This window comes from Colletotrichum truncatum (assembly GCF_014235925.2).
Source record: "Colletotrichum truncatum strain CMES1059 chromosome Unknown Contig_0008, whole genome shotgun sequence".
NCBI lineage: Eukaryota > Fungi > Ascomycota > Sordariomycetes > Glomerellales > Glomerellaceae > Colletotrichum > Colletotrichum truncatum.
Window position 1 is genome coordinate 1243733 of NW_027222405.1, and position 27942 is coordinate 1271674.

At 48.7% G+C, this 27942-nt stretch overlaps 9 protein-coding genes across 9 annotated transcripts; 5 read left to right on the top strand and 4 right to left on the bottom strand.

Annotated features, from left to right (window-relative positions):
* Positions 1-467: 467 nt before the first annotated feature.
* On the bottom strand, positions 468-2822 carry CTRU02_211836 (C6 zinc finger protein; the record flags this gene model as incomplete). Its single annotated transcript, XM_036725486.1, has 3 exons — positions 468-1460; positions 1516-1954; positions 2035-2822. The coding sequence occupies 3 exons, from the start codon at positions 2820-2822 to the stop codon at positions 468-470; spliced, it is 2220 nt and encodes a 739-aa protein (XP_036582691.1).
* Positions 2823-8337: 5515 nt separating this feature from the next.
* On the bottom strand, positions 8338-9442 carry CTRU02_211837 (ribonuclease T2 family protein; the record flags this gene model as incomplete). Its single annotated transcript, XM_036725487.2, has 3 exons — positions 8338-8794; positions 8869-9003; positions 9144-9442. 3 exons carry the CDS (start codon positions 9440-9442, stop codon positions 8338-8340), a joined length of 891 nt encoding a protein of 296 aa, XP_036582692.2.
* A 4158-nt stretch (positions 9443-13600) lies between these two features.
* Positions 13601-15809, top strand: CTRU02_211838 (sporulation associated protein; the record flags this gene model as incomplete). Its single annotated transcript, XM_036725488.1, has 4 exons — positions 13601-13844; positions 13895-14055; positions 14110-15325; positions 15391-15809. 4 exons carry the CDS (start codon positions 13601-13603, stop codon positions 15807-15809), a joined length of 2040 nt encoding a protein of 679 aa, XP_036582693.1.
* A 390-nt stretch (positions 15810-16199) lies between these two features.
* Positions 16200-17044, bottom strand: CTRU02_211839 (uncharacterized protein; the record flags this gene model as incomplete). The annotated part of the gene is made up of 3 exons (XM_036725489.2): positions 16200-16512; positions 16626-16968; positions 17023-17044. 3 exons carry the CDS (start codon positions 17042-17044, stop codon positions 16200-16202), a joined length of 678 nt encoding a protein of 225 aa, XP_036582694.2.
* A 1475-nt stretch (positions 17045-18519) lies between these two features.
* On the top strand, positions 18520-19062 carry CTRU02_211840 (uncharacterized protein; the record flags this gene model as incomplete). Its single annotated transcript, XM_036725490.1, has 1 exon — positions 18520-19062. One exon carries the CDS (start codon positions 18520-18522, stop codon positions 19060-19062), a length of 543 nt encoding a protein of 180 aa, XP_036582695.1.
* Positions 19063-20104: 1042 nt separating this feature from the next.
* On the top strand, positions 20105-21745 carry CTRU02_211841 (fibronectin type III domain-containing protein; the record flags this gene model as incomplete). Its single annotated transcript, XM_036725491.1, has 1 exon — positions 20105-21745. The coding sequence occupies one exon, from the start codon at positions 20105-20107 to the stop codon at positions 21743-21745; it is 1641 nt and encodes a 546-aa protein (XP_036582696.1).
* Positions 21746-22935: 1190 nt separating this feature from the next.
* Positions 22936-25791, bottom strand: CTRU02_211842 (fungal specific transcription factor domain-containing protein; the record flags this gene model as incomplete). Its single annotated transcript, XM_070205725.1, has 9 exons — positions 22936-23177; positions 23217-23509; positions 23564-23814; positions 23868-24323; positions 24377-24669; positions 24724-25220; positions 25334-25449; positions 25604-25627; positions 25681-25791. 9 exons carry the CDS (start codon positions 25789-25791, stop codon positions 22936-22938), a joined length of 2283 nt encoding a protein of 760 aa, XP_070060538.1.
* A 1050-nt stretch (positions 25792-26841) lies between these two features.
* CTRU02_211843 (uncharacterized protein) lies at positions 26842-26997 on the top strand (the record flags this gene model as incomplete). The annotated part of the gene is made up of 1 exon (XM_036725493.1): positions 26842-26997. One exon carries the CDS (start codon positions 26842-26844, stop codon positions 26995-26997), a length of 156 nt encoding a protein of 51 aa, XP_036582698.1.
* Positions 26998-27136: 139 nt separating this feature from the next.
* CTRU02_211844 (uncharacterized protein) lies at positions 27137-27745 on the top strand (the record flags this gene model as incomplete). Its single annotated transcript, XM_036725494.1, has 1 exon — positions 27137-27745. One exon carries the CDS (start codon positions 27137-27139, stop codon positions 27743-27745), a length of 609 nt encoding a protein of 202 aa, XP_036582699.1.
* Between the last annotated feature and the right edge of the window lie 197 nt (positions 27746-27942).

Consider the following 27942-nt stretch of genomic DNA (forward strand, 5'->3'; position numbering starts at 1 on the left):
CCCGAGGGTCCCGACGTCGTCGCGATCCGCGCTACCAAGCATCGGCCGTAGCCGGAATAACTCGCTCCCACGCCGGCCATGCTTCATTTATTCCAAATCCTCCTCTTGATATTGCGTTCGTATAATGAGCCGAAAGCAAGTACTCCCATAAACACCGTATCCAATGCACCAAACGGCAGATGCAATATGTTCCGCAACCCTAGTCCGTACACAACAAGTCCTTGTTTAAACAAACCAGAACCCCTAATACCGATGCACTTCCATGTTGCCCACTTCATCCAAACAGTAGCAGCGGTGTCGACCCGCGCCCTATCAGGAGGATGGTGGAAAGGTGCGTTTTTTAAAATTTAGAAAAATATGAAAAATATAGTAAACCAGCGCTGAATAGAAGAGATGAATAGGACGTGACAGTACACGTCAACTAAATGCTCACAGATGTGAAATTTAAAAGAAAATCGCAGGGAAGATCAACGCATAGTGTTAAAATCCATCTCAGCTGTCATACCAGTCATACCGGGCATGTCGGAATTGGCTCGCTGGAGTGCGTGAAAGTCACCAACTGTCCGCGGTATGGGTTGTTGTTGCATGGCATAACTATTGGCGCGTTGCGGTTGCTGGCGAGATATGGAATTCATCAGGTTGTTCCCGCCAGGCCCCATGGGATGGGACGTTGGTATTGATGGCGCATTGATCTGCTGTTGTCCCTGGAAGGATGGTGGGCTGATATTGCCCATGTTCTGACCTTGTTGCACGCTGTGATTGTGATGCTGATTCATGTTGGGTTGCATCTGCTGCTGGTTCATGCCTTGGTTCTGCATCATGTGATGAGGTTGATGCTGTTGATGTTGGTTCGAACCACCACCGATCGACGATCCATTCTGGCCCATCGGACTCATGACCATATCGGGCATCGGCGTGCATCCGTAATCGTTCATGCCGTGGTGTGGGTACTCCATCGGTGGAGACATGATCGCTGGCGAGCTTGCGAAAGGCGAGTTCATGTCCGCGGTGGTCGCAGGGGGAACAGATGGGGCTCCGGTGGATGAGCCTGAAATGGTATTCGTGTCGCTTACATTGCTGTTCATGTCGGACATGCCATACTTTTTCTCGTAGTCGGCAACGGAGAACTTGCGGTCGTACTCGGCATCCATCTGCATCTGCATCTGAGGGGGCGGCTGCGCCATACCCGCATTGCCGAAGCCATCAAAGATGTCAATGTTACCCAAGTTTGAGTTCTCGGGCGCGTTTTGCAGCATGGGGTTAGTCAGACGAGGCATGATGTCGGCGACCTTGTTGAGAAGCAGCGGCAGGAAGCGGAAGTCGCTGTGGCGAAGGACGGCGACAATGTTGAGAGTCTGGTTGAGTTGCTCCCGAGGTCCAACAGTGAAGGGGTCACGAGCGGCGGGTTGGACCGCGAGGAAGTCAGTCATGTTGCAGGTGATTTCGAAAAGCTTCTCAATCTGGGTCACTGTTAGCAAGCTGCATTCGGCCAAGATAATAGGTTTTGAAGCTCACCAAGCCGGACCCCATCAGCTCCATTCCCTGACCAGGGAAATGGGAAGCAAGGTTCATGAGCAACTCGCGTGACATATCAACGGGGTATGAAAAGTTCATATTCTCCTCGTTCTGCGAGTTCATGCTGCCATGGGTCAACTGCCAGACAGTCGTCTTGAGCCATTGTTGGTTGGTGCGCAAGTCGGAGAGCTGTCCATCCTGGCAAAGGTAAGTCGGGAGTACCTCGTTCAGTTGCTTCTGGAGGTTAGAAACATAGAGGTTGCTTCTGGTCTTGTTCCACACAGCAGTGAAGGCATCGTCAAAGGGTCGGAACAGGTTCACCAGCATGATGAAGCTGTTGAGCTGATGACTAAGTGGGTCGCTCGGGTCGTCGGCGGAGTTGGGGGGATTGATAGTGGCTTGCAAGGTCAAAGGTCGCTGGCGCTGGATGGCGTGGGCCCTGTATGATGATCGTCGTTTAGCAAATGAACGATGGCGGCCGGGGGGGAGGAATGTGAAAAGGAAAGAGAAAAAACTTACCTCTCCATAATGTAGAACAGCCAGTAAAGACGTCTTCTCCGAGAGGACTCGGCGTTATCCCATTGAGGGCCGTGGTAAGTCTCCTCTTTGTTCATGCCAGTCATGTGCATCACAGTGGAAGCCTCGCGGAGGTAGTACCAAGCCTTGTCATGCAGCTCCAGGCCGTGGTAGCAGCCGTAGACGAAGAAATTGGTCGCCAAGGTGTTGAAAGAGGTGCTGTCAAGATAATCATAGCCCTTGCGAACTTGCAGGGTTTCTTCGAGAAGCAGCTGACTGGCGACAATAGTGGCACCGGGCATTACATCGAGGTTGTAGGGGTCACCGGTGGGCATCGACATTCCGGGCTGAAGCATCATGAATGCACAGAGTGAGGTGAGTAGGCAGTAGGTATCGCGGTTCTGCTCCATGAAGGGCAATTGCTGGTCGATCTGACGGCGGTCGAGGATGGGCATCTTCTCGTACAGGTTGGCAAAGTAGAATTCGACACATTCTTTGACCAGCTCGGCTGAGAGCAGGCCGGGGGTCGGTGACAGGCTGACGGGAGCTGGAGGGTTGGGAATTCCATTCATGCGGTTCTGAACCTTTGCCGACAAGCTGGTCTGTCGTTGGGTCTCCCTCAACTCGCTGATGACCTTTGCGCGAGAGCCCTTGGGGCCCTTCTTCTGGGGGATGGCATTGTAGGTACACGATAGCTGGGCAGTGTGGCAGTTGCGGCACGGATTGACGCCGTCGCACTTGACCTTGCGACGATGGCAAGCATCGCAGGCCCGTTTGACGGCCTGTGTCATGGTGGCGACGCGCGGTGAAGACGTGGTTGCGGTGGGTTTTGTCGTCGTCGTCAAGGTCGATATGGGGCGATCTAGGTTGAGATTATTCCGAGCAAAGGCGGCGGATCAACGGGGGTGATGGCATCGACAACGAGGGTTCTAGCGGGCGATTGAGTTTTGCGGGGAAGGCGACTGATAAGGGAGGTGGTAACAGTTGGGAGCGATGCGTGGAGGAGTTTGGTGAGGATGGAGAGTGTATTCGGCCCTTTCTGTATGCACACGCTGGGAGCGAAACGCGGGGGATGGTGCCAAAATCCGGGGGCTGCAACGCCCGTTACAACCCTTTCCGTCTGTGCAAGTGGTCTCGTGCTAAAGTTTGCGTTGAAGCGTCAAGCGTCGATGTCGAGGGTTCACTGATGTCGCCCACGAAGCAGCAAAAAGAAGCAGAAGAGAAAAGGCCAACCCGTGATGTTGAAGGAGAGGCGGAGGATGGATTACTCGGTGAGGGTCGGTAGGGCGAAGGATGAGAAATTCAAGTAGAGCAGGTGTGGGTGTGGGCGAGGAAAGAGGAATGGAACCGCCTGTGGGCTGAGAGAGAGAAAGGGAAAGTAGTAAAGGAAAAGAGGACAGGACAGGCAAGAATGGATGAGTGTCAAGTGGAGACGATGGAAGGAGCGGCGCAAGGGTGGGCCCTGGGCTGGCGAAAAGAGAAGGGGTGGTCTGGGACGAAGCTGGTACCTTCCACTGTACCAGGCCCAGGTTGTCCAGCCCGGATGGCGTTCTTAGGCTGTTTGGTGGACTTGGCTGGCTTGTAGGCCTCAACCAATAGCACGCTAAGCCAAATTTGGGGTGGTTGACTTGGGGAGGAGACAAACTGGGTTCTGTGTGGTAGCCTGTGGCTATTGGTAATGAAAGACTAGGTACACAGATGGGAGGAACACAGAAAGTAGTAGAATGGCAGGCTCTAACGTAGCAGGGAGAAAGACCAGAGAAGGATGCTAGGATAGGGCATGGAGTAACAGCATTAGAGAGGGACAAAAAAATAAAATAAAAATAAAAATCATGGAAAGAATCAGGGGAAAAATGTTGACAGGAAAATGAATCTGATACACTGTGGGTTCACACGGTAGGTATCCGGTGACAAACCACGAAAATAGGCAGGAAGCAGATGCAGGAGCACCTTCTCCTGGTACGGTTCCCCACAGTGAGGCGTCATTGCCAGGTCACTGTGTCGCGGCAGCTGTCACCCACCCACCACCCTATTGTGTTGTTTAGACCGTGACACATTGTGGATACGTACTTTTCCCTTGGGGAGTCTGCAAATTTCCACGGTCAATGCAGTGAATAGCAATAACAGCAATAACCCCAGCATGCCCAGATACCAGGACATTTAAGCCTATGTGTTCAGTAGCCAGTGGCGGGTTCATCTCACCATTGACACCACTGAACCACTGAGAAATTAAGAGAAGAGGGTGGCAGAGCAACTGAATCAGTCAATCACCTTTTGCCTTACCAGGTAGAGGAGGCAGCTTACGGGATTTGGAAGCACAGTCACGGTAAATGCCGCCTGCAACGTTGTACTAGGGCAGGAGCTGCTGCCTGTACTCGTACGTACTTGCCCTTTTTTTAACGCCCAGCACTCTGTATGGATATGCTGTGCACAGTGTGTATGTCATTTGGAAGGTTTTCCTGAACGAGCAGGCCAATCACGCTGGCTCCAAGGAAAAGGGCTGTCTTGTCAGCCGAGGCAAGTGCTACCTGGGCAGAACCACGCCTGGTAGTTTTCATTGACTATATAGTACGTACTCCCTGACTTAGCCGTGTGTATATGGCTCTGCTGCTGCATTTATACGGAGTACCTCAAGCCCAGTGTAGACGGTATACTTACTATGTAAGAACTAGGAGTACACTCCGAACAGCAGCCAAGTATGTGGTACGGATCCCATCTGCCGTCCCATCTTTGCTATGCAAATTGTATTGCCGGTTACGGGAACATGCTGTGTCATTCTACGAATTGCTACTTCTAGGCCGTTACAGCTGGCCCTGCTTTGCTGGCCTCGCTGTGCCCGACCAGACTGGCGCTCGTTTCAGTAACAACTTGCCCCGAGGGAAACCAGGATATTCTGCACTCGCCTCATCTTCGCTGTCTTTCCTTTGTGCTTCGATCTAGGATGCAATTTTTTTTGTTTTCTTTCCGCCTTTTACAGCAGGGAAACAGAATCCTGATTGGGGAGTCAGTCACCTTTTTCTTGGCAGTCTCGTGAAGGGGGAGAGGACTTTCTGTCATTTCCAACTTCCCTTCCTACGGCACTCGTATTTGGCCACAGATATTTATCGATTCGTCGTCATTACCACCAAAATATCTATTCCTCGGTACTCCGTTGACCATGGTCAGTAAGACCACACGCATACACACGCAACACGGGCGACGGCCTTACGAATACACTTAGTGCACCATGTCGCCTCTTTGTTTTGGGTTTCTATTTTCTACTCGCCCCATATGGCGCGCACTGCCGCGCCCATTGTCTTGTCTGATCTGATTTGATCTGACCTCGGAGCAGGACTCGCTAGCCAGCCTCGCTGGTAATGCATTTTGGCATAATTACACAAAGTCCACACAAATCTCCTGCTCGTTGCTTACTTAAACCTCGCCAATCATCTGCCGCTATCCTCGACATTCGAGATTTGAGGCACACGAAACCGCTGTACGAGGAACATCCCTCGCAACACATCAACAGCCACTCAAACAGCCACAAACAGACGCACTGATGAGCCCATGGGGGAGGACGTTGAGCGCTGGAGCTCATTTGGATCCGCACCCGCCGGTCTGGGGGGCGTCTCCTCTGCCTCCTGATTGCCGACCCATTGTGGATTGTGGACATTGCCAGTTGTCGTCGACCGAGAGAATGGGGACAATCCAGGTTTCTCAAGAACAAGCCCTTAATCACCGGCCGTCTCGACTTTGCAGGGGGCTCGGATTAATGCCAGCCAATGTTCGGCATACCACCACCATCGTCCAACGAGGCATAAACTTTGTTGGTCTTGCAAACATAGTGATCGTCCAACACTTGGGATGGCTAAAGCGCCATTCTGTGGAGCGGCAACGTGCAGCATGTCTGTTCCCACTGACCGAGCACGCCCCTTTCCTCCCCCTTAACCCAACGACACAGCAATGCTCGACGCTCTCACGAGTCTGTCCCTCTTGACTTGTTCTTTACTAGTATGAGGGGGTTGCGACTCAGGTTGAACGCAGACATGCTTCCACAACCCACAGTCTCACCCCTCCATCGAGATCCTCTTTAAACTCACCGCTGCCAAGGGGATAAATTAGACTTCATTGATGCAAAACAGTGGCTGCTGCAATCTCGTCGGTACGTTGACTGCCTGCACATAAACAAACATGCCCAGGTTTTGGCTGCGGGATTTGACAATCTGGCGACTTGCAAGCAATCTTACAGCTCACCCTCACCCTCCATCGTTGATCCCTGAGCCCGTCATCCCCCAGATCGCCCTCAACATGGCAGGGAGTCTTCTAAACTGACTTCCACAATGCTTCCATTTGCTCCGGTCCGCCTATCATATTGCAGCCCCCGAGGCGACTGCTACGTAACCCCCCCTACACCGATGCACCTTGCCATTTGCAGCCCCGTCGGCCTGTGCGCTGGCCTTCTCATTTTCTCCCCTCTCTTGTTTCTAGAGTATCTCCTCAAAAAGGTCGCGAACATAAAACAATCAACAAGGCCTAAGCTCGACAGCGCTTATGCCAGTCATGCTGAAGAGGTTTGATATCGGTTGTCTCTGGCGTCGGGCTTGACATACAGCCTTCAAGACAATTTTTAATTCTGACAGTGAGAGAAAGTCGCGCAGCAAAGCCCACATCTGCCTCCCTCCTTGGCAACTTGCCAGTTGTGGCGGAGGCCACCAGAGCTGCTGCTGCGTGACATGAGCTGTTAGCGTCCGATGACTGGGCTTTACCCGTTGACGCCAACCTGCACCAACACTGCCTCCGCCTGCAAATGCCGTCCTGCCGGCACGGCCGGCCTACCAAGAAGAAAAAAAAAAAAAAAAAAAAAGGAAAAAGGCAATCACTCTTATGTCAGCGGCCAAAAGTTCCCTCTCTCATAGTGGTAGCCAGTTGCGGTCAAGAAGCAGGAAACCAGGTCAAAATTGTATCGTTTCCGGCAATGTTACATCTAGCACACAGAGACAAGGCCAACAACAGGGCTGAAGAAGCCTGCTCTAATCCTGGAGATCCCGCTCGTGGCACCGGAATTCTTGAAACCCGCTGCAGCTGATCCCATATTGCGCACACACAAGGGGAAAAAGAAAAATCTCCTTTGGAACATTGGCTCCCATATTTCTGGCGGCTTAGAGCCACGCTCTGGTCCTGTGTAGTGTTCGATGACAGCGCCCAGAGAACCATCAACACGTCTACGTCCGTTCACCGACTCCACCATCCTCTAAATACCGAGCAGCGAACCAGCGTTCGAGGAGCAGGACATTGCGGAGTTTGAAGAGGGAAAAACTGCCCAGGTTTTTTGTCTGAACGGAACGGCGCCGCACCCCAAATCCGATAGAGTGATTCTGTGCGTCTGTCTCAGCCCACCTCCCACCTCCACATACCCTAGACCACTTCGGCATTAGCGCGTGCGGTCGGTCCGATAAGGCACCTTGCTGCAGTCTGCCTCTGGGGGTGTTTTTTTCTTCAGCGCTTTGTAGGTATAGCTGCAGCATGCAAGGCTGACGAAGACATTTGCTTCATCTATGGGCTAGTGCCAAGGGATCATCAACCCGCCATCGTGCGCAGAGTCCCAAACAGTCTTCAATAATAACTGGAAATATCAATAATGGCTTGGATACGGGCGACGCAACTGTTGGTTGTCCGCAGGCATGGCTTGAAGAACTCGAGAGTCATGGCGTCCTTTAAATTTTTTTGATTGTCCATTGATGCTAACACTCAACGTCCATTCAGCCCAGCGGGCGGGTTATCTTCCGCCAACACCGAGATCAGCAGAGTTCGGAGATGACGTCCTTTCAGACCTTGTGGTAAGACTTTCATCCCATTTCATTCTCTGACGTCTAGTTTCATGAGACGGCACTTCCGTCGGCATCTGCCCAGCTCCATCGGCGTTTAGATACCCGATTAGCACACTCTCCCCCCACGAAGCGGGCAATTCAACCACTTTCAGGTTCTGAAACACCACTGTCAGTCAGTTGCCGGGTGCGCTCGCTCTATCAGAAACATTCTCGGGTGAGCACCGAGTATGATGTGGAAGTCTTTCAGACGTGATGTCTGTTACAGCTCTCAATTGCCGATGAGCACTGGTTACCGTACATGCGAAAAGCAAACCTATTCCGGAGCAAACGCCGTGTTCCCTGAGACGCTCCTTGCGAAATACTCAAAAAATAGTATCTCCCAGATTTCCGTGTTTCCCGTACCATGCACTCGTGAAAGAAGAAAATAGCTTGCCGTGATTCCGTGAAGCAGTGTCCTCGTCCCGACATTCCCAATACACACACACAAACACAGACACACTTACAACTCCGCATTCGGACAGTTGCCCTTGCACTTCTTGGGCGGGTACCTGACCTCACTCGCACAGTTATTCGCATCTCCGTGCTCTCCCAGCTCGCTCGCGGGGACAAACTGGCCCGTCTGCAGGCTGCCCTTGAGGAAATAACTGTACCACGCCTCGTGCAGCACATCCCGCCTGCGTCCCGAGCACCGCAGGACGACCCGCCCGCCGCTCAGCCTCTCCAGCGTCCGCGTGACGTCCGCCAGGGGATAGCGCTTCTCGTGTGAGGGGACGATGCCGGCGCGCTCGAGGGCCGTGAAGGTATCGAGTTGCTTGAAGAGGCTGAATGCGCGCGTGAAGTAGTCGACGACCTCGATACCCGCATCGTAAGATGTCCCGTAGCACGACGTCGAGAGCGTATTTATGCAGCTTGCGTGTTTGTTATACTCGTGGGCCCAGAGGTGGTTGTTTGTGCCGCTGGGTTATAGGTCAGTTTGTCACTCGGATTGGCTATTTTAAGGGGGGGGGGGGGGGGGCAAGGGAGAACGTACTATGCCGCGACCCAGTACCTCTCCATCGACGCCAAAAGGTCGTTCTGGCCGTAGTGCTTCAGAATATCCGTAATGTTGTTGAAATGCGGCGTCATACCGCAGAATGCCTTGTAGCTTCCATCGCAGAGGTCCGGCCTGTTTTGCGTTTGTCAGTGCATCCCGTCTAATCTTTGCTGCTCTTCCATTTCAGGGAAACCGTAATTTGTTTTTTTGGGTCTAGCGGAAATCGAGATATGATGGAAATCATGGGAAGGAGGGCGTGGAAGGTAGCTCACCAGAGTCCATGGACAGTCCAATCCTCTTCCGCCCCGCCTGCGTGCACCGTATCGTCCCAGAACTGCGTGAGCAAGATCCTGCCCGACGGAGAAACGAAGCAGCACGAGTCGACGGGTTCCGAGGTCTTGTGGCAGCTCGTAGGGCCGTCGATGGGGCATGATGGCGCCGCGGAGAGCGGTTCGTAGGGGACGACTGCGGGAGTTGCGTCGCTTGGTCCCAGGGGTGTCTGGGATTGGAGGTGGGGGAGGATAGAGGTTAAGCGGCTGAAGAAGCCGCGGAGGGAAATTGCCGGCGCCATATCGCGCTTCTTCTCTGAAGATGATGTTAATAGCGTATATATGATTGAGCTGATTTCGACGGTTGATGGGGTCGAGATGGTGTACGTGAGGTTCGTGGCGGAGCTCTGTCTGGGGATTCTGCCGTGTGTCATGTGGATCTTAGTGGGTCGTTCTGTTTACCGCCTTTGATAGGCAATGTTTGATTGGACAATATGCAGGGGCGATCGTGGGGATGTGGGGCTGACGTTGGTTTGGTCCTGGGGTATGGACAACTGAAGATATGTCACTGGAATACTCAGTCTGGGTTTGGGAGGCTGATTTGGATTAATGGGGATCATGGTGATTTAATTTAACGTAAAACAGACTTTTTGAAGACCGAAGTCGATTCGTATGGATTTTTTTGAGTAGCTGATTGTTAGTAGTAGCTATATAGACCACCTGCGCATAGTGTTTAGACCTCTCGTATCCTTGCGACTACCTATGTGGTAATTGTATGGAACTATCTTATTCCTGTAACATACTACAGAATATTGAAGTTTTCAGTAGTTAGATGGAATTACAAATCAACAGGATGCAATCGTTTTATATTAAGAAGCATCGACAGCGAACTGATGTAACGAGGTAGGTAGTGTTTTGCGCAAAAGTTAACTGCCCAAGAATACGCAGCTCAAGTTAATTAGTTTCGCTTTCAATCTTTGACTTGTGTAGGGTGTTGAAAGCTTAAGTTAGAACTAATATCGAGCATGATACTTGCTTCGGGCTGCTTCAACTGACAATCACCAAAAATAAAACTGACGGGTAAGCTTCCCATTTTGCTTGGATACCTTGATTTGTTCACATGATTTTGTTTCGCGGACTGACTTTTTAGTATAATTGCAGAGACTGACGCTCTAACCTACCAAAATCAATGCCGCATATTCGGACAACAATTGTTAACTGAGAATTAGAGCCGTTAAGAAGAGTAAAGCCATCGTCACTCGCATTCTATACACTTGAACATCAGCCACCCTGCCTGATGGCCTGGGAGTAGATTGGCTTGTACGGTGGCACGGTTTCTTTGATTTTACATATGTTTTCTTGACGAAGGGATAAGTTTTGCCGGGCTTCAGATGCCTTGCTGGATTCTTACTACTTGGGTACTCTAATCATGTTGTTCCCATCTTGTTACTAATGTAGAAGGGTATAATTCTGGACTAACGATATTCCTCCAGATCCCCTCCCGCCAAAGCCAGACACACGTAGCCCTCTTACCCTAGCGGCTTAGTTGTAATATCACGCATTGATGATCAGGTGTGTACCTGTCAGGCTGTTGCTGGCGCCATTGGCATGCCCGTTTCTGTGGCCATTTCTTGGGGTGTTGTTAAACCCTTCAACATGTGCGCCTGTGAGCTGCGTCGTGGTGCTTTGCTTTAGATAACAAGAGAATCCATGGATTGCACAGAAACTGGGTAAACCCCTTGCTAGAGCGACCGTCATGCTGTAGCTCTGAGCTCCACTGACAGTATTGTTCCAAAAAGTCAAATAGACTTCCGCAGCAGTGGCCATATCAACAAAACCGAACATCACGTATCTTTGCTATGTTTGGTCCACTTACGCCAGGATTTTCAGCTTACAAGTTTCTCCTCGTTGAGTTCAGAAATGTTCGCAATGAAGGCGGAGTCTTTGGTATTGGGTCGCAAGTATAGCTTCAGCGGTCGCAATGGAAGTGAGACATGTCGTTACAAAGCGTCCATGCCTAATGGAAAGAGGCTACCTTCAAAACCACAAACACCTCGATTTTTCCAGAGAGGTCTAACAGATGATTAGCCCAATATCTGAACATATAAGTATATCTCTGTTCACTGGACGCTGGAACACCGACTCCTCACTAAGACGCGTTCGGTGTTCCTCCAATCAGTGATAATTGTTCCATGACTGGCTGGCCTCTGCACATTTCTTGGCAGCTTCCACCAGTAAAAAGAAAGGTCCACTACTAAAAATCGTAAATCCGAACTTATTGCGGTAAATTACCTAGGAGTACTCTATCGGCCAATATCATCAACAATCTAAGATCAAAAGAAGCCAGTAGTGGCAACTGCCGATTCCGGACTGAGAATTAGCATTCTAGAACAAGTAGAACTATCCTACTACGTTTGGCGTCAATAGGGTTTGCTGCAATAGTCAAAATTCAGGGCTGAAGCGGTCTTGTGGCCGCCAGCCGGTACCCGGCTGCCGGCCACCCAGGCATCATGTGCCGATATAGACGAGTAAACTACCCAAGTGACGAACTTCAAAACGGGATATATTAGTATCTCCCCCAACCGTGTCACTCTTTTCTTCTATAGCTTTTTCTCTACAGAAAGCAGGATCTCTACCATACTTTAGAAATAACTCTCTTCTACGCCTGCACGGTTATTCCGTGATCTCAAAAATATTACAAGAACGACAATGTTGCTGTGCTAATCTCTTATCATTTGCATACAAGTGTGCGTCTCAAGGTGTCTTGATAGTAGAAAAGGAAACATTCATAACGCACACTTGCCTCCTATATGCGTGATTTTGCTTGCGAATTCTTCTCCAAAATGTGCCCTAGAAGGGTAAAATGTGTTAAAAGGGGCAAAGGTCAGAGTATGACATTCGCAAAAGTCAAGCCCCACAGCCTCGTAGAATAAAAAAGCGAGAAATCAAGAGACAGTGGTAATCATCTCACAAATGAAGTCTGCGGATTTTCACGACATTGAATTCATAGGATCTAGCACATAGAGACCGTTTACGCTAATAGCAAACTGGGTGTTTTGAGCAAGCTCTTATGCCTAGGACCGATGTGATGGAAAACGTTCCCACCGAGAGGTATATGCTTCGTGGCTTCGCTTCTCGTGGCATGAACGAGTGGGCTGGTCTACATGGGAGCATCAAACCAAGGCGGAAATGTTTTGAGGTGCAGAGGAATCTATCCTTATCACATTTCCTTGGCAAAGGCTGACCAGTCAGTATCGCTTGCAAAGGTCTTGCCTCTTGAACAATTGAATTCATCCGGCTGTAGTGACACGACTTACCATATCTGTTTTCATTTCTGGTATAAACAAACACTTTTGTGCAAAAAAGGAAATACATCCGGTCAGAATGGGGATATCAGCGCGCAGCAAAAAATTGGCCTTCATCTCTTGAGTCCAATTCTGCGCCATTGCCCCCGGGACCTGGGATAAATATTCTTGGTATATGATCCAATTGGGAATGGTCGGAAGTACACCACTACGAAGGACATATGCTGAATAGTTCAGCTGTCCACAAAACACTGGTTCCGACTCGATCATTCCGGGCGCCTAGTAATATCAACAAATAAGATCATTCCTCTACTGTTTTTACTGGCGGACCGGCTGAAGATTGGAATGTCTGCATGCATGTCTATCGCTCCAGAGACTTGGATTCATCACACCAATTCATCGTTGATTCTGTAGCATTCTTCTGCGAACGTTGATTTATTGTAGAAGATCAGCTCACCAAAAACTCCCAGACAGCCACAAACTGTCCAAAATTGGACAAGTGCAGCCAGCATATCTTCAGCAGAAGGGTGCGGAGAACTTCATGAGTGCCACGTGACTATGCCAAGCTACGACTCAACTTCAGCGTTTGAATGGAATTTGGTAGATGGTGAGACACTGTCTCGCAGTATGTCTTAGACGCTTTCCACAGCCTCCGTTCAAGAGCCAATCTAATCCAGGATGGAGTGGTACAGCATATCGCACTAAAACACATTCGGCAAGCAATACTACCCCAGCACTAAGTGAAGACCATGTGGCTACCTGATGGCCTAAGCCGCATAAGACTAGACGGAGAGTAACACAGCATGGCCTTGGACTTCTTGCTCCGCAAGTGGATTCGCCAGAATGAACCTGAGTGTGAGCGTTCCTAACAGAGTGAGAGCATGGAATCGTCTTTGTGGAATCGACTCACTATGCCAATCATGGTTGAGCAGAATCGACAAATCAGTTTCCGTTCGCGTGATTGGTTCTTTACCGGCATTCATTTGCTCTTGAAGGTGCTCCAAAGCAAATGATGGTCTAGGGACGTGCTCTACAAAGCAGAAAATGAGATACATATATAAGGTCGCCCAAACTCAATAGAACCTGGAAACCTTTTTTTTTCAGCAGGCTCACGGAATCAATCAAGTTGACAATTTGTTCTTCAAATTCACAAAAATGAGCTTTTCTTCCGAACATTCGCAGGGGTCGATGGATACTGCCTTGTCCTCTGTTGCCAGCCCCCTAGGACAGGAATTCAACACCGGACGCTGGAGGCAACGGCCAACGAAGCCACGCAATCTTGTTCTATTCTTTGATGGCACTGGAAATGCCTTCACTGGGTCTGAAAAAGATACAAATGTGGTCAAGCTCTTGAGCATGTTGGATCGTAACCATGAAGAGCAGTTCCATTACTATCAGAGTAAGTGTACCCGTGTGATCTTATCTTCCGTTGCTCACATGTTACTCCAGCTGGCATAGGCACCTATAGTGTCAACGAGGAAACAATTCACCAGTCTCCACTTGCTGCCAAGTGGAGCAAGGCCAAGCAACAGGTTGATGGGGGAATTGGCAAAACGTTTGATGCCCATGTCTTGGCTGGTTACCGATTTTTGATGCGCTACTATGAAACGGTAAGTGTGCCCTAAAACTGCGCAAAACTTCATTGTACTTACTCATTTGCTTAGGGCGATAAGATTTACATGTTTGGATTCAGTCGTGGTGCTTACACGGCCAAGTTCCTAGCACGTATGGTCCACACTGTCGGCTTGCTCTGCAAAGGAAATGAAGAAATGGTTCCTTTTGCCTATCGACTCTATGACCGTCATCTGGACGGCGAATTCAACTGCAAAGACCACCAAAGTCAACAACAAGCTGAAGACTCCGAATCAGAGTCAGATGATGGTTTCTTACGTCACAAAAATGGCAACAGCGGAAATGAGATTTGTTCCGAGGAGAGACTGAAACGCGAGAAGCAAGAAAAGAAGGAGCGCCGGAAACGAAACCGCGAGCTCAGAAAGTTCAGCAATACTTTTTGCCGAAAGGAGCCAGGTTGGGACGCTGATGGACACCCATCGGAGAAGGAAACCAACATCAAAGTGCACTTCCTAGGCCTATGGGACTGTGTGAACTCCGTCGCCGTCATGGAGAAGAAGGCCACCAAAAATGTAAAAGTCAAGGGCACTGCACACATCATTCGGCACGCTGTTGCTGTTGATGAGCGCCGTGTCAAATTCAAAGCTGCTCTTTTCCACCAAGACAGAAAGCAACAAATGAAGCAGAAGAACAACCACGAGGACATTAAGGAAGTTTGGTTTGTGGGGAATCATGGCGACGTCGGCGGAGGTTGGCATCCAACTGACGACAAGCTTCCAACCGACGACAAGAATGTAGGTTTCTGGGAGCGGTTGATCTGGTCTGAAGAGGCAACCGAAGAATACAAAAACGCAAGTTTTTGGAAAAAATGCTATATGCGATACTTTAAAAAGGTTGATATATGGGCGGAGCCAAGCGTTTCCGATGATGACGATTGGAACTGTCAAGTCTGCAAAGAATGCGGCTTATGCAAAGCTGAAAAATGCCAGCTGCTCCAGGGAGAATGCCAGTTGTGCAAAAACGACGAATGTCAAAAATGCCACGACGATATCGTGTGCAAGGACCCTAAGCACATGAAGACAAAGCGGCTCAGACCTGATCCATGCCAGCTGAGCGACATACCTCTTGCATGGATGGTTAAGGAACTTGAGCTGAAGGGCGACCTTAAATGGCGTCATGATAAGCTCAATGAATTCAAACATCGATACCAGCATAACAAACAGTCGGCACTCAATGGATCAGTTCATGACCCAGTCATGTTTGGTTTTGGCACCAGCTGGAAAATGGTTCTGTTTTGGAACTTTTTGGGTAAGTCTTGTCACATCGTTCTTGAAATACCTGTTGCAAGGAATATGGCAGGCTAATTCAGTCAGAATACTTCCCTTTGATCCAACGATGGGAACTCACCCACGGAGGGAGCTTCTGGAGCCGTCTCCAATTTTGGAAAAAGCAGGAGTCTAATGCGCACCCTAAATGGGATTGGGTCCGATTTCCTCTTAATAAGGGGGCAACACGAGATATCCCCGAGGATGCAATCCTGCATCAGTCACTCTTCCTGAAGCTTGAAGAAGGCCGTAAACAGGAGTTACAGGGCAAGAGGGTGACTTATAATCCCCAAAACAACCATGGAGGATCGGGCGAGCCTTGCTTGTCAAACAAGGAGGGAATTTTCGCTGAGGTTCCGCTTGACCTCACAAAAAAGTCGGAGCCACCACATCCTGACCACAAAACGTACCACTTCCAGTCATGGGTTAACCACCATGGAGGCCATGTACACCCGGTAGACAGATGAACCTACACTTTTCTTTGTCTTTGTTTGATGGCATTTTTTTTTTTTTTTTTGAGACAGATTGATATACTTTGCACGGTACGGGTTTCATTTTGGACTGACGGCTCTAATATTTTGATAATTAATTGAGGATCCCTTCCACCTTCAATTTGATAGTCCAGCCTACTGCTCTCCTCAAATATGAGAAAGGCATCTTTACTTTTAGTAAACATAGATTTAGAAGTGGCAGTGCAGTCTTGAACTATCCGTTGAGGTCAGAGCTTCTACGCCGTTCAATTGCCATTGCATCTTAGTATTCCCTTGCTCTACTTAATTAGAAAATTTCAAGTACGCTAAAGAACTCTTGAATCCAGAACAATTTATGATTTTTTCCTCATCTACTGCTAAATGCTGCTATTCATGATGACCCAAGTCCTGCCCAATCAACAAAATTGACGGCTCCGGCTCAACTTCAGGAAAATTTTCTGGCCTAGGAAGATTCTTGAACTTGAGAATTTGCTCAGAAATGCCATTTTTGTGCTGCCATTCTAAAATGGGATCATGAGCTACGCATTGCCTTTTGATATTAAAATCTGGGTATGGATTCTCTTGAGTTTTCATCCAGTTGTGAGAAATCAAATCCAGAGATGGCGAGCAAGTTAGAGATTGTAGTAGAATATCGATACAATGAGCCAAGTGGGCTTGATGTCTTTCGGGGGCCATTGAGCTTCAATGAAATCAGTACACAGCTAAAACATGGTTATCGGTGTTTTACTCACATGTTTTTATACGAACTTGCGTAATCTGATGGATGATCTAGTTAGTGATAGGGTCTTGTGCTTGGGCCAGCCAGAGTGAAACCTACAGTAATCCCAATATGCGTATTTTCTCAGTGCATTGAGGCAGTGGAGCTGGTGTTGCATGTCAATCTCGACAAGATACTTGTCGGGACCAACACCCCAGTCCTCTGGGATGGCCACGGAGATCTTGGGGTCTTTGCCCATCTTTCTCAGAGCGTCCCCACTAACGCCAAAGTACTCAATACGTGCAATATCATCCCATGCTTTGTCAACTTCTTCGCTTGGAGGTTGACGCCAGATGCGTGGCGGGTTGTAGTCATTGAAAAGTGTGCCTTTGACTTCGACAGTCTCAAGTTTGATTGGCACATCATCAAGAATAGGACCTTTGCGTGGCTATCTATCAGTTACAGAGCTTGGGAATATAGGTGCAGACTTACTATAAGGCGAAATGCGCTTCATCAAATGGATCGGATCATTCAGCCACCTCCAAGCGATAAATAACACCCCACATGATGTGACGAAAAAGACAGCGTTAAGAGCTGTGATGACCTTCGTGCGAAAGCTCCATTCCTTCTTTTGTGATATTGGTTGAGACCTCCAACTGGACTTCGATAATTGTCAACAACGGCTGTCCGATAAGGAGGACCCGTATGCATAAATTCTTCACTCACCTCCTCTAACAGACCCTCAGTGGAATCTTGATTCTGTAAACTCTCATATCGGTCCTTCATTTTCGTGATTGAAAACGAGTGAAAAGGAAAAGCAATCAGAAATATGAAGGAGCAAGAGAACAACAGCGAAAACCGACAGAGATTCTTCACCGTGCTGCTTGAGAGAGATATCAGTGACGCAAGGGCTGCATACAGCCGACCAGGGAGAAGAGGATTTTGCCGACCAAATCACAAACACGTCAAATCGTCAGTTATAACGTCTTCACCTGCCTGAAAGCGTCAAGCCTCAGACATGAAGACTGGCATCTCCGGCATCCATCAAAAAAAGTCTCGTATTGGTGGGTGAAGCTATGTGCAGATCCGAGAGGAGCGCAAGGATGCGCCAGGATGGAAAAGGATTTCGCCAAGAAAATGACGATTGATCACGACTGGAGACTTTTTCAGCGAATCAGTGTTCCTAATAGGAAGTTTGTCCTAAAACAACGGCGGCACCTCGACGAACAGGAAGGTTGACATCGGGAAACGGCCGCACTAGCTGGGTTGGCAAACAGGATCCTGACTAGCAGATGTGAAGCGCTCGTAGTGAAGAGGGGTAGAATGTCAACCTAGGGACCAGAGGAGGGGCAAAGAACATGATAACAAACACATCCAGACCCCGGCGATTCATCGATTCCACAGCGGCAAGGGACGGGACCGGGGGCAAACTGGGGACGCTAGCTTCAGGTTAATATGGGCTGCGGCGCAGTGGTTTGGCATTACTGGTAATGGAGTCTATTTGCCCAATTATCCATGCCTTTCACAGGGTTCTAGACTTGCAGCTTGCCCTTGGTTCCTTCCGTTGCTCACCTTCTTGATAAGGCTAGGCTGTATAACCCTCCGCTCACGTCGTGTCAGCCAATCACAACTGCGATCAACAGGTGCGTATGGCCTCAATGTCGCCCATTAACGTTACGGAATGCCTTGTTTGGGATAATGGCTCGATGAAGGATCGAAACGATGGATTCGTGATGTTACACTGGTTGATTCTGTCTCATATTATGTGCGAATCAAGCATGGTGTCGTAGTGCATGCTGTCAATGCAAGGGGCGCTTGCGACTTACACGCTGTAATTTTTCATCAGCGCCGATTTTTCAACAAAATCCCGGGGCTCCGGGGACACATAAAAGACGATGTGGACGGCTTCGATGAGAGAACCGCATCATCATCAGACCATAGCTTATCGAATTAGCAGAAAATTGACCACCACACTTATTCCTCATCAACATGCGTTCTCAGACTCTCCTAGCCGCCGTTGTAGCGTGCGTCTCTGTCGCCTCCGCAGCCCCTGTGACGACCGAGGCTTACGGACCGCCCGTCAACCCTCATATCCCGGCGGTCGAGTCCAAGAGAGATACAGTCGAGGCTTACGGACCTCCAGTCAACCCTCACATCCCCGCTGTTGAAGTAAAGCGCGAGACGGTCGAGGCTTATGGTCCTCCCGTCAACCCTCATATCATTTCGAAGAAGGATACAGTCGAGGCTTACGGACCTCCAGTCAACCCTCACATCCCCGCTGTTGAAGTAAAGCGCGAGACGGTCGAGGCTTATGGTCCTCCCGTCAACCCTCATATCATTTCGAAGAAGGATACAGTCGAGGCTTACGGACCTCCAGTCAACCCTCACATCCCCGCTGTTGAAGTAAAGCGCGAGACAGTTGAGGCTTACGGACCGCCTGTCAACCCTCACATTCCAGCCGTCGAGTCTAAGAGAGACACAGTGGAGGCCTACGGTCCTCCTACCAGCCCCCACATCATTTCAAAGGAGTGATTTCATCTTCTGCGTGGAGTCAGGCTGTAAGGTTTAGCTAAGCCCATCGTTACGAAGCACTCTATCTTGCTAGGAGGAGATTGGCATACTGGCTTGAGTAAACTGTGAAGCAGATTTAGTGGCTATCAAGAAAAATTGATCACACTAAATGCAATATTGCAATTATAGCCCTAAAAGATAGTCCCCATGTTCGATATACTTACCTATGTTCTAACCCCGTTTGGTAAAATTGGTAGAATTGCATTTAATATTGCAGCCTGAAGCACATAGTGGCTCAAATGGTTATGGGGTTGAAATGGAACTAACTGAAAGGTATAGCTAGGAGAAAGATGAAAGCTACTATGTATGGCAATGCCTTTCTTTCTTTAAATTTCGGCGTTGGAACTTCTTTCTCTTGAGAGAGAGCGAACATATTGAGACAGAATTGGGATACTGCGTCTGAGCTTGGACAATATCCATCTCTGCTGAAACTCCAGGCCTGAGCTTCTTTCCAAAGTGGGCCATTCTTGTTAATTGTTACTCGGGGATAAGATGGAGGTTTTGGAAGGCTAAATGGCGCTCGGGGCGCTGTTTCCTCTTTCCCTTTGCACTTTCTGCGACTGCCTTAGAGACCAGGTCCCGCTTTCTTATATCTGAAGCTCTCATCCCAGCTTTAAGCAAGAAGTACCTTACCCATTGGGTCTGGGCCTGCCAGATGCCTACTACGGTCAGCGATCCGATTCGTCCTCCGCCACCCGTGATCAAGGGCTCTACCACCGAAATCAACATTTGCCAACTTCATGTTAGCAGACACTCCAAGGAATTGCATCACTTGCTCCTAATTGAGCGGCTCGTATAATGTTTTCAATCTTGCTTTTTCTCGTCATCCACGGCGCCTTATTCAACAATACCAGATTTGTACACCAACAGCCAGTACAAGGTCACACAGCTACACCAAGAGCTGTGCAACACTCTCAAAACGAAGGGGACTTTGGTGGTGAGCCGCTGTTCAGCAAATGGAGCAGACATGTGTTTAACATCCCTAGAACAAAGTACTATCGTTATGACTGACATGCCCACCAACGCTGGACAGCCGATCAAGATCATGATTGTCGGCGACTCGATGTCCCAAGGCCACGAAGGAGATTTCACGTGGCGGTATAGACTGTGGCAGTGGCTTCAGAAAGAGGACGTTGACTTTCAATTTGTCGGCCCATATACCGGCACCAAGACACCTATCGAAGCCCATCCCCCGAAGCCGCCTCCGCTAAAGGATGTTTCGCCTCCTGAAAACATGCTAGACGACAGTGGACCTATTGATGCTGGCGGATATGCACATGGCGTGGATTTCCCATCACATCACTTTTCGGTGTGGGGCGAACAAGCTGCTCATTCTGCACAGAATATAAGCACAAACACAGAACTATTCAAGCCGGATTACCTATTGGTTATGTTAGGTTTTAACGACATGGGTTGGGGTATTTTAAACCCAGAAGGTACCGTTGGCGCCATGAAGAAGCTACTGGCCAATGCCCGCGCTGCAAATCCGACTCTAAGATTCGCCGTCGCGAACGTACCACAGCGAACTCCGGTGGACGGGACCGAGAATTTACTGAAAATGGTCAAGACTTATAATCACCTTCTGAAGGCATCAATTGGTGATTGGAGTCTGGAAGATTCTCCTGTAAAGTTGGTTAGGGTCTGGGAAACTTACAACTGCTCTGAGGGTAGCTACGACGGCCTACATCCCAACAGCATTGGAGAGTTTCAAATTGCCAAGGCATTCTCAGAGACTTTAACTGCTGAGTTTGGCATCGGAGGGGAAGAACTGAAAATACCATCCAATACTCCTGAGCGACCCACACCTATCCCAGCGAACATTACTGCGAAAGTCATGCCTTATGGTATTGCAGTAACATGGGCCCCTGTCTACGGTGCTTTCGGATACGATGTGAGAAGTCGCACTGGAGGCGATTCGAAATGGGATACTTGGCGGAAAGAGACAAACCGGCATGACACGACGGGTGTTCAGGATGGAGAGGAGTATCAATATCAAGTTCGGACGTACAACGGCGATAGCCTTGCATCACGGTGGTCGTCGATAGTCACAGCTATTGCGCATCCGAGAACAGCACCACCTCCCACAGACATTATCGTTAGACCAGACGTCTCTTCCGTCTTTGTAACATGGCAAGCGCCGTCTGGAAAATGGGAAATTGATCGATATGAACTTCGCATCATAGACGCATCGACATCACTGTCCTTTCCTTTGATTCAAGGTTACAAAAATACGAAGGCAACTATTGGAAAAGAACATGTGATTTTGGGACATCGATATGAGACATTTTTAAGTACCTGGACTCAAGAGGGCCCTGGCGCTTCCGCCTCAGGTCGCAGCTTCATTGCGGGTTTCGGTGAACCGCTGGCACCAACACAGTTGCACCTTGAACTAATGAACTGGACCTCTGCTCGAATTACCTGGAAACCCTCCGAAAGTGCAACAGGCTACCGTGTCTGGGTGCGAAATTTGATTGATGGCACTGAGTTAGTTGAAGAAGCGGGAAAGGAACTTGAGAGCCATGTAGTCATTTTCCCAACGCCGAGTGTATATAACTTTGAGATTTGCGTGTCGGCTTTAAATGGCAATGAAGAATCACCAAAGTCAAAGGGTGTCATTCTGCCAAGGGATAACGCGGAACTATAAAATTCTTCAATAACTCAACTTATACAGAATATCTTACGCTCAATCAACGAGATGGTGTTGAAAGTTCATTTGGCCTACGTAGATTAGCAACTGGATATTCTTTCCGTCTGTTGCGAGCCGAGGAACACACTTGTATCACCTCAAGATGTCGCCCCCTTGAAATGTTGCATAACTAGGTAGTATCTTCACAGTATCCCAGATTTCACAAATTCTTCAGTTTTGAGGATTCGAACGCGCAGCAGTACATGTTTTAGGTATATTTTATCGCTTGCATACCTACATAGTGGTAATGAAGTTGTCGCAATGCCCTACCTAGTTCGCGTAGGACCCAAGTTGCCACTTCCGGGTTGAAAGTCTCAGAAGTTGAGCGATCAGAAGTAATCGAAAAACAATAGCTTTTGCTGCCGGGGCCGGGTGTGTGGGTGGCTACAAATCCTTTTCGGCCTGGAATTCCAACTGTTAAAACAGCTTTAAATTACTTCCACCACAATAAGTTTATAATATTTACAAACAATCGTTTAATCAAAGCTACAAGCAATTGACAAATTTTACTATCAAGCGCCGCCTGCGTAGATGGGATGGACCATAAGTTGGTTGCTGAAGAACTATCCCAGAGGCCTTGAGCGGCTGCCTAAGTCCTGATCTATACAAGTCCCTGGGTGAGCGTTTCTTTGACGCTGGTGAGCCCTCACTACTCTAAGCGTGATTTCTCACCGAAATTTTATCAGTCAGAGACTCCCCAACTGCATTTTCGAACTTAATCTAGTCATCTAAGTGGTCCGAAGACACTGGAAGAAGCTGTCCACATTTTCAAAGAACCGCAGGCCGATATCTGCGGCACTCCTTTGAAAATATGTGCCACTTTTGATCGGGATCTCATACATTAGATATATTGTTAGAGTTACCAGTTCTCTGCAAGGATGCTTTGGATTGCTAATCTCGCTCACCGTAAGTGAAGTCTTCTCATTCATAGGGAGCTCCTCCACTAGGTATGAATACCAGTCTTCGGATATACATATATTGTACAAGTACATTGATAAATTGGTCTATCAGCAAGCTTCTTTCCTTTAACTAATATTGCCTTGATAACATTTGACCAGTTTCCTATCAGTGAAATCTATAGTCATCAGCTTTGACGTAACAAAGTACCCGTATCTTCCTTTAACCCCGTTTTAGCCCCCTTGGTTCCATTAAGTTTGATGAGACGACTCAAAGTTTTGCTCTTGTAGCAGGTCCATCATTGCCTGATTACTGTAAAAGAAATCCTCCAACTGTGCCGCATTGGTCATCCACATCATCGGATTCCCGGGCCTCAACCCCTCATCCATTGCACTAGCAACTACACCGGTCATAGGATGACCCTGCCCCATTTCAGGGCCGTTATTGACATTTTGACCAAATCCCATGTTATGTGACTGTTGTTGCTGGTGTTGGTCGTGGGGTGAATGATGTTGCTGCTGCTGTGCCCCGCCGTTTCCGCCTTTGGCAGGGAATCCTAATGCAGCGAGGTACGCATCCATTTCCGCGCTTGCTTGCGCCTCCTTTGCCTGTGGTGTGGACGTACGAAACTCCACAAATCGTAGAGCAACGCTATACAAGACTTGGAAGAGGCGGTACATTTTTGAAACGGCATCCGAAAGTAAAGTCGTTTCTTGAAGGAAAAGAATAAATCCATGCAGGCGCGCCAGGTCATCTTGGTCTTGCGTCTCAATTACTTGGCAGAAGAGAACGATGAATGGGATAAAAGGTGCGAACATGACAGTCCTAGGTTTACGTGTTAGCCAAGATGCCATGCTTTTATGCAGTGATGTGGCTCACCAATGGATGTAAGAGGCAAAATAGATCTCATGAGATTTTCGCATTACAGCCACACATTCTTGATGCTTTTCTAGGGCAGCTCGTGCAGCTTTGACACATTCCGGGCTAAAGGTTGTGGGAGAACCTTCAACCCTTGGAGCGGCGCGGTAAACCAGCGTCAATAGTGATAAGCGCAGAACCGAGTCAGACGTGAGGAAGAAGTCGATGAGCGCTTCCTCAGCCAACTCTAGTGCTCTAGGCTTCCACTTGGGCTATTGAAATGTCAGCGACAAAGAGTGATTTAGGATTTTGGAATACCACTCACATTTGCTTCCTGTATCTTTGTCTCGATATCGTGGAGCATGGAGACTAGCTCGTGCACACGCGTTTGGCGAACATGATACGGCTGTGCCATCGACTCTGGACTGTAAAGCATTTCGTAAATCATACCCTGGCATTTTGCGGTTTGAATCCAGAAAACGTAGTAGGGCATAATAGGGTCTTCCACTGGCTCCTTTAAGGACGGATATGGCATCGTGATGTGCCAGTCTGGGATTGTTGAAGCACGCCCTAAGCGGAGCGAGAGAGCCTTGTCCATACAGTAAACATTCCAGAAGAGAAATTGGTGCCAATGCATTCCATGCACGACAGGTTTGCCGTCATCTTTCGTGTTTTGGAGAGATTCAGCTCTGTGGTAGCCCAGCGTTTGACATAATTCTGATGCCTTTGACACCAGAGTCCATGAAAGTGACAGTTTGGAGATTTCAACAGCGTGGAAAGTCTTGTGGCAGTTAGCAAACATGTCAAAAAGAATTCATCATCCAATGGACTTACGCCGAAAAGAAGAGCGACAATTACATCAGATGACGCAGGTAGATGAAGAGGCAAATTTGACAGTGTAGTCTCCAGATTGATTTTGCACATGTTGGCATACCCTAAAAACTCACTCTTCTCCTCCGGCCCAGCCTGGGAAGCATAATCTGTGAAGAGGGAATGCAAACCCCCATTCACGGTTATGAAATCATATTCAGAATGGTTCTCTGAGAAGTAGACGTTTAGACATAAATCTGGGAAGCGCCGACTGGGTAAGAAGTCGTAAATCCAGGCCATGCCCGTGAGCCGCTGACCTTCGCACCACTAGTTAGCATGTGGCTGAGCCCCACGAGTCAAAGATGACTTACTCTTTGCAATGCGAATCGTGTTAACAGCCTTCTGGATGGGGGGCAGTTCGAGACCCTGGATACGTTGTCGTGGGACCGGCCTCGCACTGGGGTAGGTCATCTCTCCGGCGACGGGCTGCTGTTTCAGCGCATTCACGATCTGGGAGAGCGCATCAAGGGTTTCCCCCAAGTCGAGGCTTGAGTCTTGGAGTGACTTGTTATTCACAACCTTCTGGATGAATTCATTGGCAAAAACGGAATGGGCAGCTAATGAGGGCTCGCCTTCGACAACAGCGTTCACTTCCTCGTCCGTCTGGAGGGCGTGACTAGAGGGTGTGGTTGCGGATGTAGATGGAATTTCCTGTCCAAAAAGCGATGCACCTTCATTCTGCGGTGTTCCTATGATACCGTTGACCCTGTTGCTATTGATGGCCCCGGTTGAAGGGTTTACCTTCATGTCATGAAGGAGGCGGATGACCGTTTCAAGGCGTCGGTCAATCTGGTCAATTTTTCTCTCACTGTTGCATGTACATAGATTACTATCATGAAGAATAGGGAACAAGTTTGCGAAATATGGCTCTTTGTCCAGTCGAGGGGGAAGGCGGCTTGGTGCAGGCTGGGGAAGACTTACTATTGTGGAGTGATGAGGATTCTTGTCCGCTTCTCCTTTGGCTTGTTGTCTGCATGGGTACACTCTATCTTGGCATGTGTACAATAAGAACAAGGCGATTCTCTATTGCAGCGGATCTATCAATAACCGAAGTCAGCTTCCACTCGCCCAAAAAGGAAAAAATGGCGAGGAAAAAAAATAATTGCCAAGCTTAACGTGATGCCTACTGATGGCGTGCATCATCCGGCTTGGGTACATGCATGTGGGTTTCACCAAGATATGTTTACTCACCTTTCGCGCTCGACAGGCATCGCACTACTCTCTCAAATCAGTAATGGTCTTTTTGTGAAGAATTCAAGTCCACTTACTGCTCTGCGGATAGTAACTTGGTTGTTAGTTGATGACGGCTCGGGAGCCTCATCGTGGGCGTCGTCTGGGGCATCCTCATGGCCACTGGCATCCGGCTGACTGTCATCCATGCTGTCTTTGATGATGCTTCTCTCCCTAGGTTTGCTTGGTAGTAAGGTAGTAGATGGAATGGGACCGACCAATCAAAGATGGCTATTTTGTGTAAAGGCACATACGGAGTCGATCAATATTCAAAGAACTGATAGCAAGGTGTGTATGTTGGCTTCGGAGGGGGAGAGGTCGGGGTCCGAAATATGAAGGCAAGACGCACATTGTGCCCATTACCGTACTTGGAAGCATTTGAGTATGTTTCGTTATTTTAGTTTTATTTGTTTTAGCCACTGCACTGCGGAGGCCGCGCGACCCGATTTGGTCCGCGGTCGTCCGGCAGGCTACGATGCCCAAATCAAGTAATTAGTGGGTCTAGAAATTCCCTTCTTGCACAACTATCCCTGCACAATCCAAGTGCCATTCATTGTGACTACACTAGAAGATAAGGTAATGACATTAACCGATTTATGTCTGAAGATGGCCAAGAGAATCCATGCCCCACAGTGCGCAGGGCAATTCTCACGCTGATGATACGACTTTGAATGGACTGGTATGTATTGGAGACCTAGACTGGCAAACAGTTTGCTGCCTACATGGTGAGAGCTGGGAGTCAAGAGTCTGCTTTATTCCATGTGAAAGATGTGAGACCCACCTAAATACAGTCTATCTGTAGAATGGCACTGTCTCGGTTATGGCTACCGTAGAATACGGGTCTCCATTGCAGGGTCATCTTGATGTGTGTCATTGCGTGCATTAGGGCAGGCTTCGTTTTCGGGAGAAACAGGTCAATGATTATATTCCCTATGCTTGGTCTTCTCAAACGGATGCCGTCCTCTAAGCAGAGTGGGTCCAAGACCTGCGGAGCCGCCGTACACTAGCGTGATCACTACCCGAAGTGCTCGGTATACTTAAATGTGGGTACTTGGTTTGGTGCAATACCTTAACTACTACCACGTCGTGAACTCGATTTAACTATTGAGGCAATGAGCAATAGGAATTTCGAGAGGGTTCCGATTGATATTATCAGTTAAAAAAGATGTCGACAATTGCTGTTCTTGGGAAGCTTTGAAATGGGACTGAAAGCCAACGAGGAGAGAGTAAAACATAGGCTTTTGATGTTTACGAGACATGTGTTCGATAATTCAATTGGCGGTGTGTTGATAATATCCTGCAAAAGGTGCTGCACGTCTCTTCTTTCTTGCCGGATGACTCACATCCCTAGGTAGCTTAAACCTTAAACTACATGAGTTAGCAACGATGCTGTATCTACAAAACCCATAAACGTTAGCCGCATACAGACATCTTACCAGATAGAAATTCTTTCTTCTTAACTTATTTCAAAACGGATTTGAACGAGAAGCAGTTATGTCTTGCTCTATTGAAGACATTCTTAAGCACCATGTATACGATCCTTCAAGGATCCAACGGGTCTCGTTCCGTAGTAACAAGCCCCCTCTCTCGATCGAGCCTCCCAACCCGGAGTGGCCGCAGCAGTTTCAGCAGATCAAGTCAATTATTGAGTCTGCCATTGGTCCTGTTGCCGTGAGCATAAGCCATGTCGGCTCGACCTCGGTGCCCAACCTTCCTGCCAAGGCTGTTATCGACATTGATCTTGCCATTGAGGACCCTACAGACGAGGACGCTTACGTACCAGGTCTTGAGAAAGCTGGGTTTCAGTTTCTCATGCGAGACCCGCAGTGGTATGAACATCGCTTCTTCGACAGGTTCGAGCCGTACGCCTGCAACCTACATGTATTCAAGGCCGGGACGGCTGAGTTAGAGAGACACTTGATCATGAAAGAATGGTTAACTGAGCATGAAGAGGATAGAATGCTATATGCAAAGACCAAAATCGGGGCTGCTGAAGTAAGCAACACGCTAGGGGAGGTCATGATGGATTACAACGCAAGGAAAGAAACTGTCATTCGAGAGATTCTTGAAAGAGCGTTCAAAGCAAAGGGGTATCTTCAATAGAATATCTGCAATCTGGGGTGGTCTCCAGACGGTTTTCATATATAGCCAGTGTTGCAATGCTCGGAATTCCGGGTTGAAGTAGCTTGGTGGTCGCCTAGCTGCCGGCTGCCGGCCACACAGAGGCAGCCTCTTCTACCTACGTGACGGGCAACTCGAGTGGGTCTACCTCTTCTACTCACTTCAGTCTACCCATGTGC